Source organism: Halichoerus grypus, chromosome 4, assembly GCF_964656455.1.
Source record: "Halichoerus grypus chromosome 4, mHalGry1.hap1.1, whole genome shotgun sequence".
Taxonomy (NCBI): domain Eukaryota; kingdom Metazoa; phylum Chordata; class Mammalia; order Carnivora; family Phocidae; genus Halichoerus; species Halichoerus grypus.
The window spans coordinates 122,044,892-122,060,880 of NC_135715.1; the positions used below are offsets into that span (position 1 = coordinate 122,044,892).

Consider the following 15,989-nt stretch of genomic DNA (forward strand, 5'->3'; position numbering starts at 1 on the left):
ATGGTAAACGAGTATGTGTCCTTTACCACTATTTTTTTAAGGTAATATATACCCTCTAAGTAAATGTATCTTAATGATGTTATCAACTTACCTCTGGTGAACATCCCAAAAATTCACCCCTCTTCTCTTATTTGGGCTATTTGAAACCTTACCTTTTCAATCCTGTTGAACACAAGAAGTGAAGAAAACCAGCAGTGGACTCTCCCCAAGCAGTAAGGTGAGATGTTTAAGACTGCTTTCCACTCACACAGGCCCTCATACTAAAAAAGTGCTTGGACATCATCCCTCCTATTTATACTCACAAGTCTATCACCCTCACTTCACAGCTGGGGACATGGACCAAGAAAAAATAATCACAACCCAAAAAAGAAACAAAATTCAAATTTTCTGTTATCACATTCAAGCTGGACGTCATCCTCATAAGACCCTCAAGATTGTTACTAGACTTGAAAAGCAAATTCGATTTACAAATTCATTTTGTGCTTCTATTGTTCCCATAATAAAATGCATTCTAGAACATAGATCTTTCTTAAATGGTAAAAAAAAAAAAAAAAAAAAGTTGACTTTTTGACTTGAAAACCTTTTATTTAATTTATACAAATAACTACTAAATACAAAAAGTAGATTAAAACAAAATAGTTATTTTTTTTCTGGCAGAGTTTAAATGCACATAATGGATAATTCCGAAGAAAATGCATTTTCCCCACAGCGTTCAGGACTAAAATTCTACTGAAATCTTTGCTTCTAAATCAGTAATATATTCGGTGGTGTCACATGGGTAATGGCTAAATACATTTCTGCATATGAACTGAAAAAGTTACAGTCTACACACATACAAATGTGAAGCACTTAAAATGTGAATTTAACTGATAATAAAAGAAAATGTCCATTTCAGAGTATAGTGTTAAAAACATTTCAGTAATAAAATCATAAGACCACATAAAAATAAGCTTTAACAGATGCATGAGGCAGTTTTGTAAAAACTGCTTCATGCACAAGTAATAAATAATTTGCAAAGTTGTGTATAAACAATTCCTAATGTTTCAGCATCATTGTAAACATCAGCACATGTGTAAAATGCAGCAAAGTCTGACATTACATTTTGTTTTGCCAAATTGAATTCCTATTATCCGAAGACAGACCAGTGGAGTACGCAGCCAACGTTTTGGCACGTTGGGTCTTTAAAATTAAGAGTAACAGTGCAAGTAAGGAATGCAAAGAATTCCTAGTGCAATAAAGAAGAGAAGCACAGGCAATATTGCTGATAAAAATTCCCCACCTCCTTGAGTTTCCCATGGGGAGAGTCTAGGAGACCTGTGAAAGATATGCAAAGCTGCTGTCTTAATGCCCAGATCTCTTTTAGGATTTCTCTGTGTTCCTTCAGTTCCCCTACCTTGACAACAGTGTCTGTCCAACGTGAGTCTCTGCAGTGTGAACAGTTTGTGAAATGCCCAGTTCACAGTCATTGAGCGAGGTTAGGGTGGTTTTGGTGTCTCCCCAACGCATGGCTGGGTAGACTGTCTGCCTTGTCAAAGCAGCCATGTGCCGAGGGAGACAGATGGATTCTGTTCTGACAACCCGTCAGGCCAGCCTTAGGTCCCAGCTGGACAATGACGACGTCAAATCTTCCTTCTTGACACCATGAAAATGTCAACAGTCAGTTTTCAATTTGTCTAGGGAATTATCAATTTTGGTCAAAGTCTTTTTGATACGCAGAGCTGTGAGTCTTGCGGATGGATTTTGATACCAGCATTCTTTCATCAGCTTAGCCAGAGAGGTTAATGTCTGAGGAGAGAAGAACAAATACCACAGTGAAAAAGTGGCTTTTCAGTGGCCCCAGAAACTTGGCAGATGTTGTCTCAACAGATTTTGCAGAACTCTGCAGGTCCTGGGAAGGGATGGGGCTGTTACTGCCGTCGTCTTTATCAAATAATCAAGGCCTTAACCACTGATAAAGGAGTTCCTCTTGAGTTTCGTGAACTCTGGCCTTTGGACTCCTAATGCTACCAGCTGACTTTATGAGGTAAATTACATTAGGACGGGCTCGCCCCCCCCTGATGTTTTATGGGTGCTAAAAGAGATAATGCTACCCCAGAGTTAATAATGAAATGTGCAGATGGTGTCATATCTTGGTGTTTCAGACTTGCTGCTACAAAAGAGAAGCAATACAAATCTTCAGCAGAACAGCTTCCGTTTGGAATTTCAGATATGCAGAGAAGGAAAGAGGGTGGTCTCTTGTTTGACTTGCGAAACTGCAGTCCTAGGGCTAGTGGCAGAGTAATGAGTCTCCTAACTCCTAGAGCTAGTCAGTAGTAGAAATTCTTGTGAATATTGTCATTTATTAGCAAGATCAGAGAATTTCGCTCTTTCAATGATACCATTTTGTGAACCTACTTAACTATGTCCAAGGCCCTTCTACATTAGCTAGAAAGCAATAGACAGGGCAGATCATGCAGGAACTATGCTATTTGCTTGCTCTTGCGTTTCACCTAGTAAAAAGGTGAAGATACAAAAAAAAAAAAAAAAAAGGTGAAGATACCTCTAAAACTAAGAAACTGGCACTCTTACCGGGTCTGAGAACCATCTATTGGGTATGTTTGGCCTCTGTTGATCCACACAGACCACCTTTCTCATATCTTCAAAACTTGGGTCATTGGGAACCACATCGTAAAACGGTGGCTTGTAATCCTCCACAATACCTGCACACGTGGACAAGAATTGTGTCGATTAGCAAGAGAACAGAGATTTCCCCCAGGACTTTATTAATTGCTATCGCAGGTTATAATGTGATAGAAGAACTGAACATCTTCCTCACTTCAAGGTGATTCTGAAAGCTACAAAATAAGTGGTGAACAAGGTAGTAATTATTCTTCCTCCAAATCTCTGCAGGAATTACGTTAGAAGAAAATGTGGCTACTACTCATGTAATTACATTTATTGACAAAATGTTCTGTGATAACCCAAAATGTAACTGAGGACAAAATTCCTTTGGTGATTAAAAAGTGACAACATTCTGGTACAAGATGGTGACATAGGACAGACCCTGAACGTCTCTCCTTCATGGATATACCAAATCTATACCTCTTGAGGAAGAGTTCAAAGGGATGCTACCAGACTGGAGAAGACAGTGGATAACTCAGGAAGAATTTCAATAAAGAAATTAAAAAACAACCAATCAGAGTTGAAGACACTAAACAACTGAATGAAATATAGACTAGAGGGAATCAACTGTAGATTAGAGGATGCAGAAGAATGGATCAATGATCTATTGGAAAGCAATCAAGCTGAACAGGAAAAAGAAAAAAAAATTTTTAAATTAGGATAAGCTAAGGGATCTCTTTGACAACATCAAGCAAAAAACAAAACAAAACAAAAAAAAGCTGCATTATATGGATCCCAGAAGGAAAACAGAAAGGGGGCAGAAAACTTACTTGAAGAAATAATAGCTGAAAACTTTCCTAACCTAGGGGAAAAAACAGACTTCTAGGTCCAGAAGCACCCAAAAGTCCTGAATAAGATGGAAACCAAGGAAGTCTACACCATGACACATAATTAAAACGTCAAAGAATAAAGGACAGAAGCAAATAGTCACATACAAGGGAAACCCCAAAAGGCTATCAGCTGATTAATCAGCAGAAACTTTGAATATATCATGTTACTCATTCTGGCCCGCAAAATGCTGAAAGGAAAAAAAAAAAACTAAAACCAGGAAAATATCTCCTTAAATTCTGGATGATAACCTTTCTGGGTGAAGAGTTCCCCAAATAAACAAAAGTTAAAGGAGTTCATCATCACTAAATAGATTTTATGAGAAATGTTAACAGGACTTCTTTAAGTGGAAAAGGAAAAGGCCAAAAGAAGAAAATTATGAAAAGAAAAAAAATTCATGAATTAAAAGCCAACACAGTAAAGGTAGTAAAGCAATCACTTGTAGAGTTAATATGAAGATTAAAAGACAAAAGTAGTAAAATCAATTGTATCTAAAAACTAGGTTACAGGGCTTCACAAAATAAAAATGTAAAATATGACAATGTCTAAAATGAGAATAAAAATAAAGTTCTCTTAGAATGTGTTCAAATTTAAATGACCCTCGACTTAATATAGACTGCTGTATACTTAGGATGTTACGTATAAATCTCATGGTAAACACAAAACAAAAACCTATAAGACACACAAAAAAAGAGAAAGCCAAGTCTAACACTAAAGAAAGTCATCAGTCACAAGGAAAGACAGCAAGAGAAGAACTACAAAAACAACCAGAAAGCAATGAACAAAATGGCACGGGTTAGCAAATACAAACAGGTTAATCATACCAGGTATCTTCATTAACCACATGGTATAAAACCAGAAATCAACAGTAGCAGTTAAACTAAAAGAAATCATGGAAATTAACACTCTCCTGTATAATTGATCTCTAAAATACTTAGAGACAAAAGCAAAGAGCTAGACATGTGAAGAAACAAAGAAATATGTCCAAATGAATGACCAAGAAAATATCAGAGCAAAAGAGCGAAATGAAAAGGAGATAAATATAACTGGTAAGAATTCAAAGTAATGGTCATAAAGACATATGCTAGACTTGAGAAAAGAATAGATAACTCAAAACATATGCAAAAGAAGTGGTAAGCGGTAATAAATATAGTAACTGAAAGAATACAGTAGAGAAAAAAAAACCCCAGCATATTAGAGGATTCAGAAAAAAAAAAAAACAGTGACCTAGAAGACAGGTTGATAAAACAACCAAGCTGAACAGCATAATGAAAAAAGAATAATAAAAAGATAAGAATAGGTTGAAAGAACTCAGCAACATCAACAACCATAACAACATTTGCATTATAGGGATTCCTAAAAAAAAGAAGAGAAAAAGAAAAGGACAGAAAACTTATATGAAGAAGTAATAGGTGAAAACTTCCATAATTTGCAGAGAAAAAAGACATTCAGGAAGAGAAAAAGAAAGCCCATAACACGATGAGCCCAAAAGAGAACACACCAAGCCATGTCATGATAACAATGTCAATCTTTAAGCATATAGACAGAATTTAATAAGCAATAAGAGAAAATAACATACAAGGGAAAAGCTATCAAATGATTTTTTAATGGAAATTTTGCAGGGCAAAAAGATGTGACATGATATATTCAAAGTGCTGAACCAAAAAAATTCTACAAGCAAGAATGCTCTACCCAGCAAGGTTGTCATTCAGAATTGAAGGAGAAATAAATCATTCCCCAGACAAAGGGAAGTTAAAAGAGTTCATTGACACTCTACTGACCTTCCAAAAAATGTTAAAGGGTCTTCTTTAATGGAAAAAAAAAAAAAAAAGCCATAATTACAAGCAAGAAAATTATGAAAGGAAAAAAAAATCATGAGGAAAAGCAAGCACACAGTAAAGGTAGTAGAATAATCACTTATAAAGCTAGTATGAAGATAAATAGACAAAAATAGTAAAATCAATTATATCTAAAAGATGGGTGATAGGGGCTCACAAAATAAAGATGTAAAATATGACAACCTACACAGAAAATGTGGAGGAGGAGAGTTTTACTCTTTACGAAGTTCTTTTAGAATATGTTTGAACTTAAGTGACCATCAACTTAATATAGACTGCTGTATACTTAGGAGGCTGTAGATGAACCTCATGGTAACCGCAAACCAAAAACCTGTAACAGACACATATGAAATAAAAAGGAAGCCAAGGGGGCGCCTGGGTGGCTCAGTCATTGGGCGTCTGCCTTCGGCTCGGGTCATGATCCCGGGGTCCTGGGATCGAGCCCCACATCGGGTTCCCTGCACTGCGGGAAGCCTGCTTCTCCCTCTCCCACTCCCCCTGCTTGTGTTCCTTCTCTCGCTATCTCTCTCTGTCAAATAAATAAATCTTAAAAAAAAAAAGGAAGCCAAGTAGAACACTAAAAGTCATCAATCACAAGGAAAGAGCAAGAGAAAAAGAGGAACAGAGAAGAACTACAAAACAACCAGAAAGCAATGAATAAAATGACAAGGGAATTGTGTAAGACTGTTGAATCAGACCTGTACCTCTGAAACAAATACATTATATGTTAAAAAAAAAAAAAAAGAAAGAAAAAGAAGATAGCAGGAGGGGAAGAATGAAGGGGGGGAAATCAGAGGGGGAGAAGAACCATGAGAGACTATGGACTCTGAGAAACAAACTGAGGGTTCTAGAGGGGAGGGGGGTGGGGGGATGGGTTAGCCTGGTGATGGGTATTAAAGAGGGCACATTCTGCATGGAGCACTGGGTGTTATACGCAATGAATCATGGAACACTACATCAAAAACTAATGATGTAATGTATGGTGATTAACATAACAATAAAAATGACAAGGGAAGTACACACCTATCAGCAATCACTTTAAATGTAAATGGTCTAAATGCTCCAGTCAAACAACATAGGGTGACTGAATAAATCAAAACAGTAAGTCCCATCTATATGCTGCCTACAAGAGACTCACTTCCTTTTAAAGATTTTATTTGACAGAGTACAAGCAGGGAGAGAGGCAGGGAGAAAGAGAAGCAGACTCGCCTCTGAGCAAGGAGCCTGATGTGGGACTCGATCCTATGACCTGAGCTTAGGCAGACGCTTAACTGACTGAGCCACCGAGGTATCCCAAGAGACTCACTTCTGACCCAAAGACACAGACAGACTGAAAGTGAAGGGATTTAAAGAGACAGTCCATATAAATGGAAGCCAAAAAGAAAGGAAAAAAAGCTGGGGAAGCAATACTTCTATCAGACTAAATGGATTAAAACAAAGACTGTCACAACAAAGAACATTACATAATGATAGAGGGTTCAATCCAACAAGAGCATATAACAATCATAAATATCTATACACCCAACATTGGAGCATCTAAATACATAAAGCAAATATTAACTAATTAACAGAAGGGAGAAATTGACAGTACTACACTAACAGTACAGGATTTAACATCCCATTTACATCAATGGATAGATCACCCAGGCAAAAATCAAGGAAAGAGTGGCTTTGAATGACACATTAGACCAGAGGCATTTAACAGATACATATAGAGACTATTCCATCCAAACACAACAGAATATACTTTTCAAGTGCACATGGAATATTCTCCAGGATAGATCAAATGTCAGCCCACAAATCTCAATAAATGTAAGTATACAGAAATCCTACCAAGCATCTTTTGAGAACACAACAGTATAAAACTAAAAACCGGGAAAAAAACAAAAACACGTGGAGGCTGAACAGCATACTACTGAAGAATGAACAGACCAACAAAGACATCAAAGAGGAAATACAAAAACACAGGGAGACAAATGAAAATGAAAACACCATGATCCCAAATCACTGGGATACAGCAAAAGCCGTTCTAGAGGGAAGTTTATGGCAATACAGGGCTACCTCAAGAAACAAGAAAAATCTCAATCTAACCAAAGACCTAAAAGAACTAGATAAAGAATAAAACCAAAGTTAGTAGAAGGAAGGAAACAGCGACAATCAAGACAGAAACAGAAAATTAAAAACAGAGAGAAAAGAAAAGAAAAACAGAAAAGATAATGAAACCAAGAGCTGGTTCTTTGAAATATCAAGAGAAGTAATAACCCTTTAGCCAGACTCATCAAGAAAAAGAGAGGGCCCAAATAAATAAAATCGGAAGTGAAACAAGAGAAGTAAAAACAGAACAGAGAAATAATCCCTCCCACTGGTAGAATGCAAATAATATGAAATATTCATTTCTTCTTTCTATGGGCAATGAGCAACCTCAGACTGCCAGACACAGTTGCCCGCTTGATGGCTCTATTATTTACTCTCAGATTGAAGGCACAAGATAAAATGCATAGAAAGACAGTCATTTGGGAAGACAGAAAAATGGCTGAAAAGCATGAACTCTCTCCTTACCCCAAGCAAATATGAAAGAGATTAATTTCAGCTTAGCATGGCTTCCAATGCCTTAGAAACTTTTTCCCTAGAAAAATTACTCTCCTTTGTGAAAGAAATTGATGTAATTTTACAAATAGAGAAATTTTTAACTTCATCACTTAGAATTAGAAAATTGATTCTTCCCCTTAAAGAGAAGAAACTAAGAAATCCATTTTTCTTCTACCATCAAAGGCTTCAACAGTGAGGCCAGGGGACTACTTGGTTTACTGCCCTCTTCCTTACTCCATGTAACTTTCTTCTATTCCTAAATACCTAACAGGTTGCTTGGGAAAAAGAAAGAAAAATTGAATTATAACTTCTCTCACAGCCTTCTAATTCCTACAGGTCACCTGAAAAGCTTCAATCTCCTTTGTCATTGATCAAAGAAATTAAGTTACTTAACTGCAAGAATCCATTTCACAAATCCCATATAAATACACATCATTTATGCAAAAGATTAGCCATGATAAGGAATGTGTTTAAGAAGATCTATGCAATTTCTTTAACTTCATTGATTTGACTAAGTTAATTGATACTACATTCCATGTTTTCAGCAATATAAAAGTAAATTTCTAGTTGAGACTGTTTAAGTCTAAATAACTTATCCACATTGCATAACTGTAATCATAAAGTATATTAGTCAATGGATTAAAACTTTCCTGGCAAAACATAAACCACTACTTTCAGAAGATTTGTGACACCTCATCTCAAGGGCCTTATCTCCTCTCGTGAGGAGCCCATGTTAAACAAATAGATTTCCTTCTAGTACTAAGACATACCCCACAAAATACAACTAGACATGGACGTATAAGGTCATTTATACCTTTTTTAAGGGCCACATGAATTTATAGGAAACAGAGATGTGCCCTTCACTGTGTCTTAATTCCCCCCAAAAGGGAATACATTTAGTAGCCTACTTTATTTTTTTTTTAATTTAGTATAATAGCATTACCTGTTCACACTCACTTAACCAGCAATTTGGGATTATCTGCCTGGCTAGCTTGGGAAGGGCTAAGTGGGCTTTCTCTATAAACACAAAAGAAAAGGGCACGGTGGATTTTTTTAAACACAGGATCTAGTGATCCCCAACAACAGATTTCACTATACAAAGCTGAAATTTTCCTTCGTGTTTATATTTCCCATACTTTAATCTCATTATCCGCCCCATGTTTTGACAAAAGGAATCAAATTTAAAAAGAAAGACCATTTAATTGATTATGCCTGGGATTTAGTCACACCTCTCTTTTTTCAACTACTGGTCAAGTCACTGATTGTCTTCATCTTACTCTGGAGAAGCATGACCAGTGCCACATAAATCTGGGATTAAACTCTAGCAGTCACGTGGAACTCCCTCTGGCCAAAGAAAGTAATTATTTTATTTCAATCAATATAAAGTACATTACGTACTTACTAGGTGTGGAGAACCATATTAAACATTAAGGATGATAAAAGTGTAAGGCATGCTCGTTTGTCAAGGAACTCAAAATCTGTGGAAGATGAGGACAAGCCCTTCTTTCTTTAGATAATGGAAATCTTGTTAAAAAAAAACTCAAAAATGTTTTTTACCCCACTACTATCTATCTTTGCCTTTCAAAATATATTTTGATGTGCTAGTTGCTAAATTGGCACACCCAGTTTAAGGGATCAGAATGGCTATTGAGTCAGAGGTTGTGCTTCACACTGGGGACACAAAAATTTAAAAAGATGCAGTGCTGGTAATAAGGCCCAGAATAAGAGGAAAGGGAAATATTAAAAATTACAAACTAGGCATTAGAGGTAAAAGCAGGGAGAAGGTGCAGGGATATGATACTCAGCAAGTCTTAGAGAAAAAACCAGCTGTGTGGTTTAAGTACCAGACAAAACTGGGTGTCGTAAGCTTTCCAGGAGCTAGGGCTTGGGCAGACATAGAAAGATATGGAGCCTGCAAGGCAGAGAAGAGGATGCGGATGAGAAACACCACCAAGAGGGCACATTTGCAGGGTGGTGGGGATGAGGACAAAGACAAGGAGTTACAAATGACCCTCCCTTGTTGCAAAAAGGGATGAGAATTCCCTGTGGCTGAAATCAGGTGCACATGAGGGCAGGGAGAGCGAGAGGTCAAGGATGACTAACATGGTGCGTTGTCAGGGTAAGAAGTTACTTCTAACTGTTCCTCATTTCTTCCAGAAATCGGGGGAGCCAGGCAAAAAAGTGAACTCTTATGTCCTTTGAAGGCAGCACTCAATGAACAACTGCCAAATTATGAGCCAGCAGGAAAAGTGACTAAAAATGCAAAGTACTTGGAGTGCCAGATGAGGGGTGCACACAGCAAAGGATGCGGGAAGCAGAGCCCTTACACAGTAGTTAGGGAAGGACCGAGTGAGCCAGGCCCTGCTTTTCCATGGAAGGTGGCTGGCGTGACTCAAAAGGCCACAAGAAAGGAATCAGAAATTATTCATAACCTACTCCCCCACAACTCTTGGCATATGTATCTGATTTCTACAATAATTTTTTTCCTGGGCATATGTCTGTTTGGAACTTTTCTATTCTCTGGTGCAAATATATCTTTACCAACCAATATCCCTCCCCTGAATTTGCTGCATGGTCCTGAGTAAACCCCTTAATTGCCAGGCCTTAGTTCCAACACCTTTAAGTACACATCACAAAGCTGAAGCACAGATCAAAAAGAGAGAGCCCTAGAGACTGCTCCAAAAACATGAAATGCCAGAGTTGCATCTTAGACCACTCTCTGGAAAGAAAGTCTTCTTTGCAATCCTCCCCCACCAAAGCCTTAGACCGGGGTACCATCTTCTCCCCTCTTTGACCGCTGTATCTGGGACCGACAGGAATGTCTGCTTCAAATACGCCCCTGCTAGCCATCCACCATATCCCACTGCCCCCTGCAAAAAATCTTTAGGGGAAAAACCGAGGGAAAAGCTCATTATGTCTCCATGGGCTCAGGCTCATTCCCCCAGCACACTGCTCCACATACCTGGGCATCAGCCATACTAGCGTGGCTTGAGGTTCTAGCTGTAGGACACCTGTATAATTCCCCACAGTGCTTCCTTTTGCCCAGGATACCAATTGTCGTCATCATCAGACTGTATTTCCCATTCCCACCTACACGTCCGCCCAGGCTAGTCCACCTGACTAGCTCCTTTCATCTCACTTAAGACTCAGTTCATGCTTTCTATCTTCTGAGAAGATCCTCCCACCTCGCTACCACAATTCCAGGCCCCTGGACAAAGTTCAGTGTCCTCCCTATATTCTGTCACCTCCCCGTAGACCTCAACCATAGTCACTTAATCTGTTAAATGTTAAAGATATAAATTATAATTTCTTTGCTCAACTGCTTCCCAGAGCCTAAAGGAATACCTAGTATATGCATACATATTACTTGAGTGAATGTTGATTATATGTCCACAATCCTTTATTCCAAACCCTTGAGGTTAGATGTGTTTGAGGAATTTGGAGGTTTTTTTATACTTTACAAAGGTAATAAGAGGCACACACCCTATTTATGTGACACCCTAGCAGAGTCTGAGGGATACCCCACAACCAAACACATTTCTGTAAATATATCAATAGTGCCACTAAATGGGATAAATAAAAGCTATAAATAGACTCATGTCAATTCAGGTCAAGTCTGACTGCTAAATGAGTTCAGGTGTTCTGCCAAATAAGTTATGGAAGGTTTGGATTCTAAAGTTTGGGAATTTCTCAATCACAGATAAGGAATTATGGACCTGGCTATACCCTGAATAATCTGAAGGTAAGGTGAAGAGACATGATGGGATCTTAGAATCATGCCGATTACATCACAGCCCTTTTTTCCTTCACAAGAAAAAAACTGAGGACCACACAGGAAAACTTACTTTGTCCAAGGTCACAGGTAATTAACAGCAAAGCTAAACTAGCATCCAATGCCCTGTTTATATTCTAGAATTCTTCCCAACAAGCCAACAGTGCCATAATGAAATACGCTCCTCTCTGCATTAATCTCATGCACAAGCTGCTCACTTCACTGTCTCTCTCTGCTGTCCTCCAACGTGGGCAGTCACCATGATACCCATGGTACCCATAACTAACAGGTGAGGAGAACGTAGTCCCTCACACCTACATCCACACTGAGAGCTACTGCTACCAGTTAACTCCTATAGAAATTCTGAAATCTTCCAGAGACTAGAACTTTACAACTAAAGCCATTTTAGTAAGAATTAGAATGGTTTATGTTTGCCTTCTGAGAGAACTGTAAGATAATACAGCGTTTCCTTCCAGAGTGGCATGTGAGAAAATTTGAAGTGGTTCATGGACAAAACCGTTTCATCTTCACAGCCAATGTCAGACTCAATGGGGAAATGCTGAGAGCTCTTCCTCTAAGATCTGAAATAAGACCAGGCTGTGCACTCTCACCACTTCTACTCGGCATAGCACTGAAGGTTCTAGCCACAGCAATCAGACAAAAACACGAGAAAAGAAACAAAAGGCATCCAAATTGGTAAGAAAGTAGTAAAACTGTCACTATTTTTAGATGACCTACCACTATACATGGAAAGCCCTAGGCTCCACCAAAAAACTATTAGAATAAAGGAATTCAGTACAGTTGCAGGATACAGAATTAATACACAGAAATCTGTTGCATTTCTATGCACTAATAATGAGAGAAATTAAGAAAACAATCCCACTTACAATCGCATCAAAATGAATAAAATACCTAGGGATAAACTTACCCAAGGAGGTGAAAGACTTGTCCTCTGAAAACTATAAAACACGGATGAAAGGAATTGAAGACGACACAAACAAATGGAAAGCTATACCATAGATTGGAAGAATTAATTCTGTGGAAACGTCCACATTACCCAAAGTGATCTACAGATTCCATACAATCCTCATCAAAATAACAGTGGCATTTTTCACAGAACTAGAACAAATAATCCTAAAATTTGTGTGGAACCACAAAAGACTCTGAAGAGCCAAAGCAATCTTGAGAAAGAAAAAGCTGGAGGTATCACAATCCCAGATTTCAAGACATACTACAAAGCTGTAATCATCGGGGTGCCTGGGTGGCTCAGTCGGTTAAGCGTCTGCCTTCAGCTCAGGTCATGATCCCAGGGTCCTGGGATCAAGCCCCGCATTGGGCTCCCTGCTCAGCGGGGAGTCTGCTTCTCTCTCTCCCTCTGCTTGTGAGCTCTCTTTCTCAAATAAATGAATAAAATCTTTGGGGAAAAAAAGCTGTAATAATCAAAACAGTATGATACTGGCATAAGAGCAGACACATAGATAAATGAAACAGAACAGAGAGCCAGAAAGAAAACACACACTTATATGGTTAATTAATCAATGACAGAGGAGGCAAGAATATACCATGGGGAAAAGACATTCTCTTCAATAAATGGTGCTGGGGGGGGCACCTGGGTGGCTCGGTCGTTAAGCGTCTGCCTTCGGCTCAGGTCATGATCCCAGGGTCCTGGGATCGAGTCCCACATCGGGCTCCCTGCTCTGTGGGAAGCCTGCTTCTCCCTCTCTCACGCCCCCTGCTTGTGTTCCTGCTCTCGCTATGTCTCTATCAAATAAATAAATAAATCTTTAAATAAAAATAAAATAAATGGTGCTGGGAAAACTGGACCACTTTCTCATACCATAGACAAATTAACTCAAAATGGATTCAAGATCTAATGTGAGACCCAAAACCATAGAGCTCCTAGAAGGTAACATCGGCAGTAATCTCCTGGACATCAGCCATAACAACATTTTTCTAGATATGTCATCAGGCAACAAAAAGGAAAAATGAACCGTTGGGACTATTCCAAAATAAAAAGCTTTGCAGAGTGAAGGAAACCATCAACAAAATGAAAAGGGAACCCAGTGAAAGGGGGAAGATATCTGCAAATGATATATCCAATAAGGGGTTAATATCCAAAATATATAGGACTTAGACAACAGCAAAAAATAATCTGACTAAAAATGGGCAGAAGACATGAATAGACATTTTTCCAAAAAAGATAAACAAATGGCCAACAGACACATGACAAGATGCTCAACATCACTCATCATCAGGGAAATGCAAATCAAAACCACAACAAGGTATCCCCTGACACCTGTCAGAACGGCTAATATAAAAAAGACAAGAAATAACCAGTGCTGATGAGGATGTAGAGAAAAACCCTCGTGCAGGAATATAAACTGGTACAACCACTGTGGAAAACAGTATGGGTGGTCCTCAAAAAATTTAAAAGAGAAATACCATCCAATACAGTAATTCCACTACTGGGTATTTACCTGAAAGACAATGAAAATACTAATACAAAAAGATATAGGCACACCTATAATTATTGCAGCATTATTTACAATAGTCAAGATATAGAAGCAATCCACATGCCCATCGATAGATGAATGGATAAAGATAATGTGTGTGTACACACATTAACGCACATACATACATACATACATACATACACAATGGAATATTACTCAGCCATAAAAAAGAATGAGATTTCACCATTTGCAATAACATGGATGGACCTAGAGGGTATCATCCTAAGTGAAATAAGTCAGAGACAAAAAGCCAAATACCATATGAATTTACTTACTATTGAATCTAAAAAACAAAACAAATGAACAAGCAAAAAGCAGAAATGGACCCATAAATACAAACAACAAACTGATGGTTACCAGAGGGAGGAGGTGGGGAGATGGGTAAAATGGATAAAGGAGAGGTACAAGCTTCCAGTCATGGGATTAGTCAGTCACAGGAATGAAAGGCACGGCATAGGGAATACAGTCGGCGGTGGTGTAATAGTGTTGTGTGGTGACAGTCGCTGCAGTTGTGTGAGCACAGCATCATGTATAGACTCGTTGAATCACTATGTTGTACACCTGAAACTAGTGTAACATCGTATGTCAACTAGGCCTTGAAAAAACTAAGTTTGAAAAAAGCCAAGTTAAAGAAAAAGATTAGTAACAGTACATGTACTGTTTGGATATGGAAAAAATCACAAAGGTAATATGTGTATAAATGAAGTTAGTCTCACCAGAAAGAATGCCTGTGAACTCTGTTCTCCAAGATTCAAAAAGGTCTTTCCAATATTTGTGTTATTTCACTAACAGTCCTAACAGGAAGACTTCAAACATTTTTTTGTGCCGTGGCCCACATCAAATATCACTAATAGCTAAATGGATGAGGCTGTTCAATGCAGGAGGGTCTGGCCCCCTGGGTCCTGTCTCACTGCTGGAGGTTTAAGAGAATCTCAAGGCATTTCTGTAATCTAACACCGCATACTCGTAGAGAAGCCCTGCCTTACCCCATGGCAAGTAGTCCTTTCTGCAGTAGGAAGGGAGTTGGAAGAACAGCTCTGTCTGTTCCCTGCTAGGTAGAGAACATGTGTGGCATGTCCTCATCCCTCTACCCCTACAGCAATCCATGGGCATATGGAACCATGCACATCACTCAAGCCAAGACCAACTCTGTTCTCAGAGATCTGTGTTAAAATTATACAAGTAATTTCTATTATCGAGATTCTCATCAATGTAACATAGCAAATGGTTTACAGATCACTGTGTAGTCGGGCCCTCCTAAAAGTATATATTAATATCACAGTTGTCAGAGGAGAGGACAAAAAGCCTAGGAGAGGTACACAGCCATGCTCTGAGTTGAGCTATGAACAAGATGTCTCAGACTGGGCACAGTGCCAACACCTAGAGAGAGAGAGAGGTTCCACAAGAGTCCCAAACAGTTGGCAGCTTCAGGGGTCTCATAGGAGAGGAAGAATGTTTCACTGAATGCTGGGCTGTTACAAGGTTTAAGACCCTGATACCTGAACGGAATCCAATAAAGCTCTGCCAGGTTCAGGTTATTTTGTCATGAGGTCAGTTGACTGCCCTCCTCTGGTCTGGAGCTCTAAATCAGGGACATGAAATTCTGGGAATCAGTGGGAAAATATCCATCTTTTCCCCTCCACCTCCTTATTCCTGTCCCCAGCCACTCAACGAAAGGCTCAACAAAACAAAACAAAACACCTGAAAGAAATTACTCGAATGAATATGAAAAAAAAAATTCCCTAATAAGATGATTCTTCTCTTTGTTCAAACCTTAATATACACTAA

At 38.6% G+C, this 15,989-nt stretch overlaps 1 protein-coding gene across 2 annotated transcripts in view; it reads right to left on the minus strand.

The window, feature by feature from the left end:
* Window positions 1-564: 564 nt before the first annotated feature.
* ACVR1 (activin A receptor type 1) overlaps window positions 565-15,989 on the minus strand; it is a 123,016-nt gene continuing 107,591 nt past the window's right edge. For both annotated transcript variants that reach the window (XM_036077717.2, XM_078070836.1), the window contains exons 10-11: window positions 2,569-2,699; window positions 565-1,785 (exon numbers count right to left, since the gene is read on the minus strand). In XM_036077717.2, coding sequence (XP_035933610.1) covers window positions 1,651-1,785; window positions 2,569-2,699 — 266 coding nt within the window. In that variant the 3' untranslated portion in view covers window positions 565-1,650. The remainder of the gene's footprint in view (window positions 1,786-2,568; window positions 2,700-15,989) is intronic.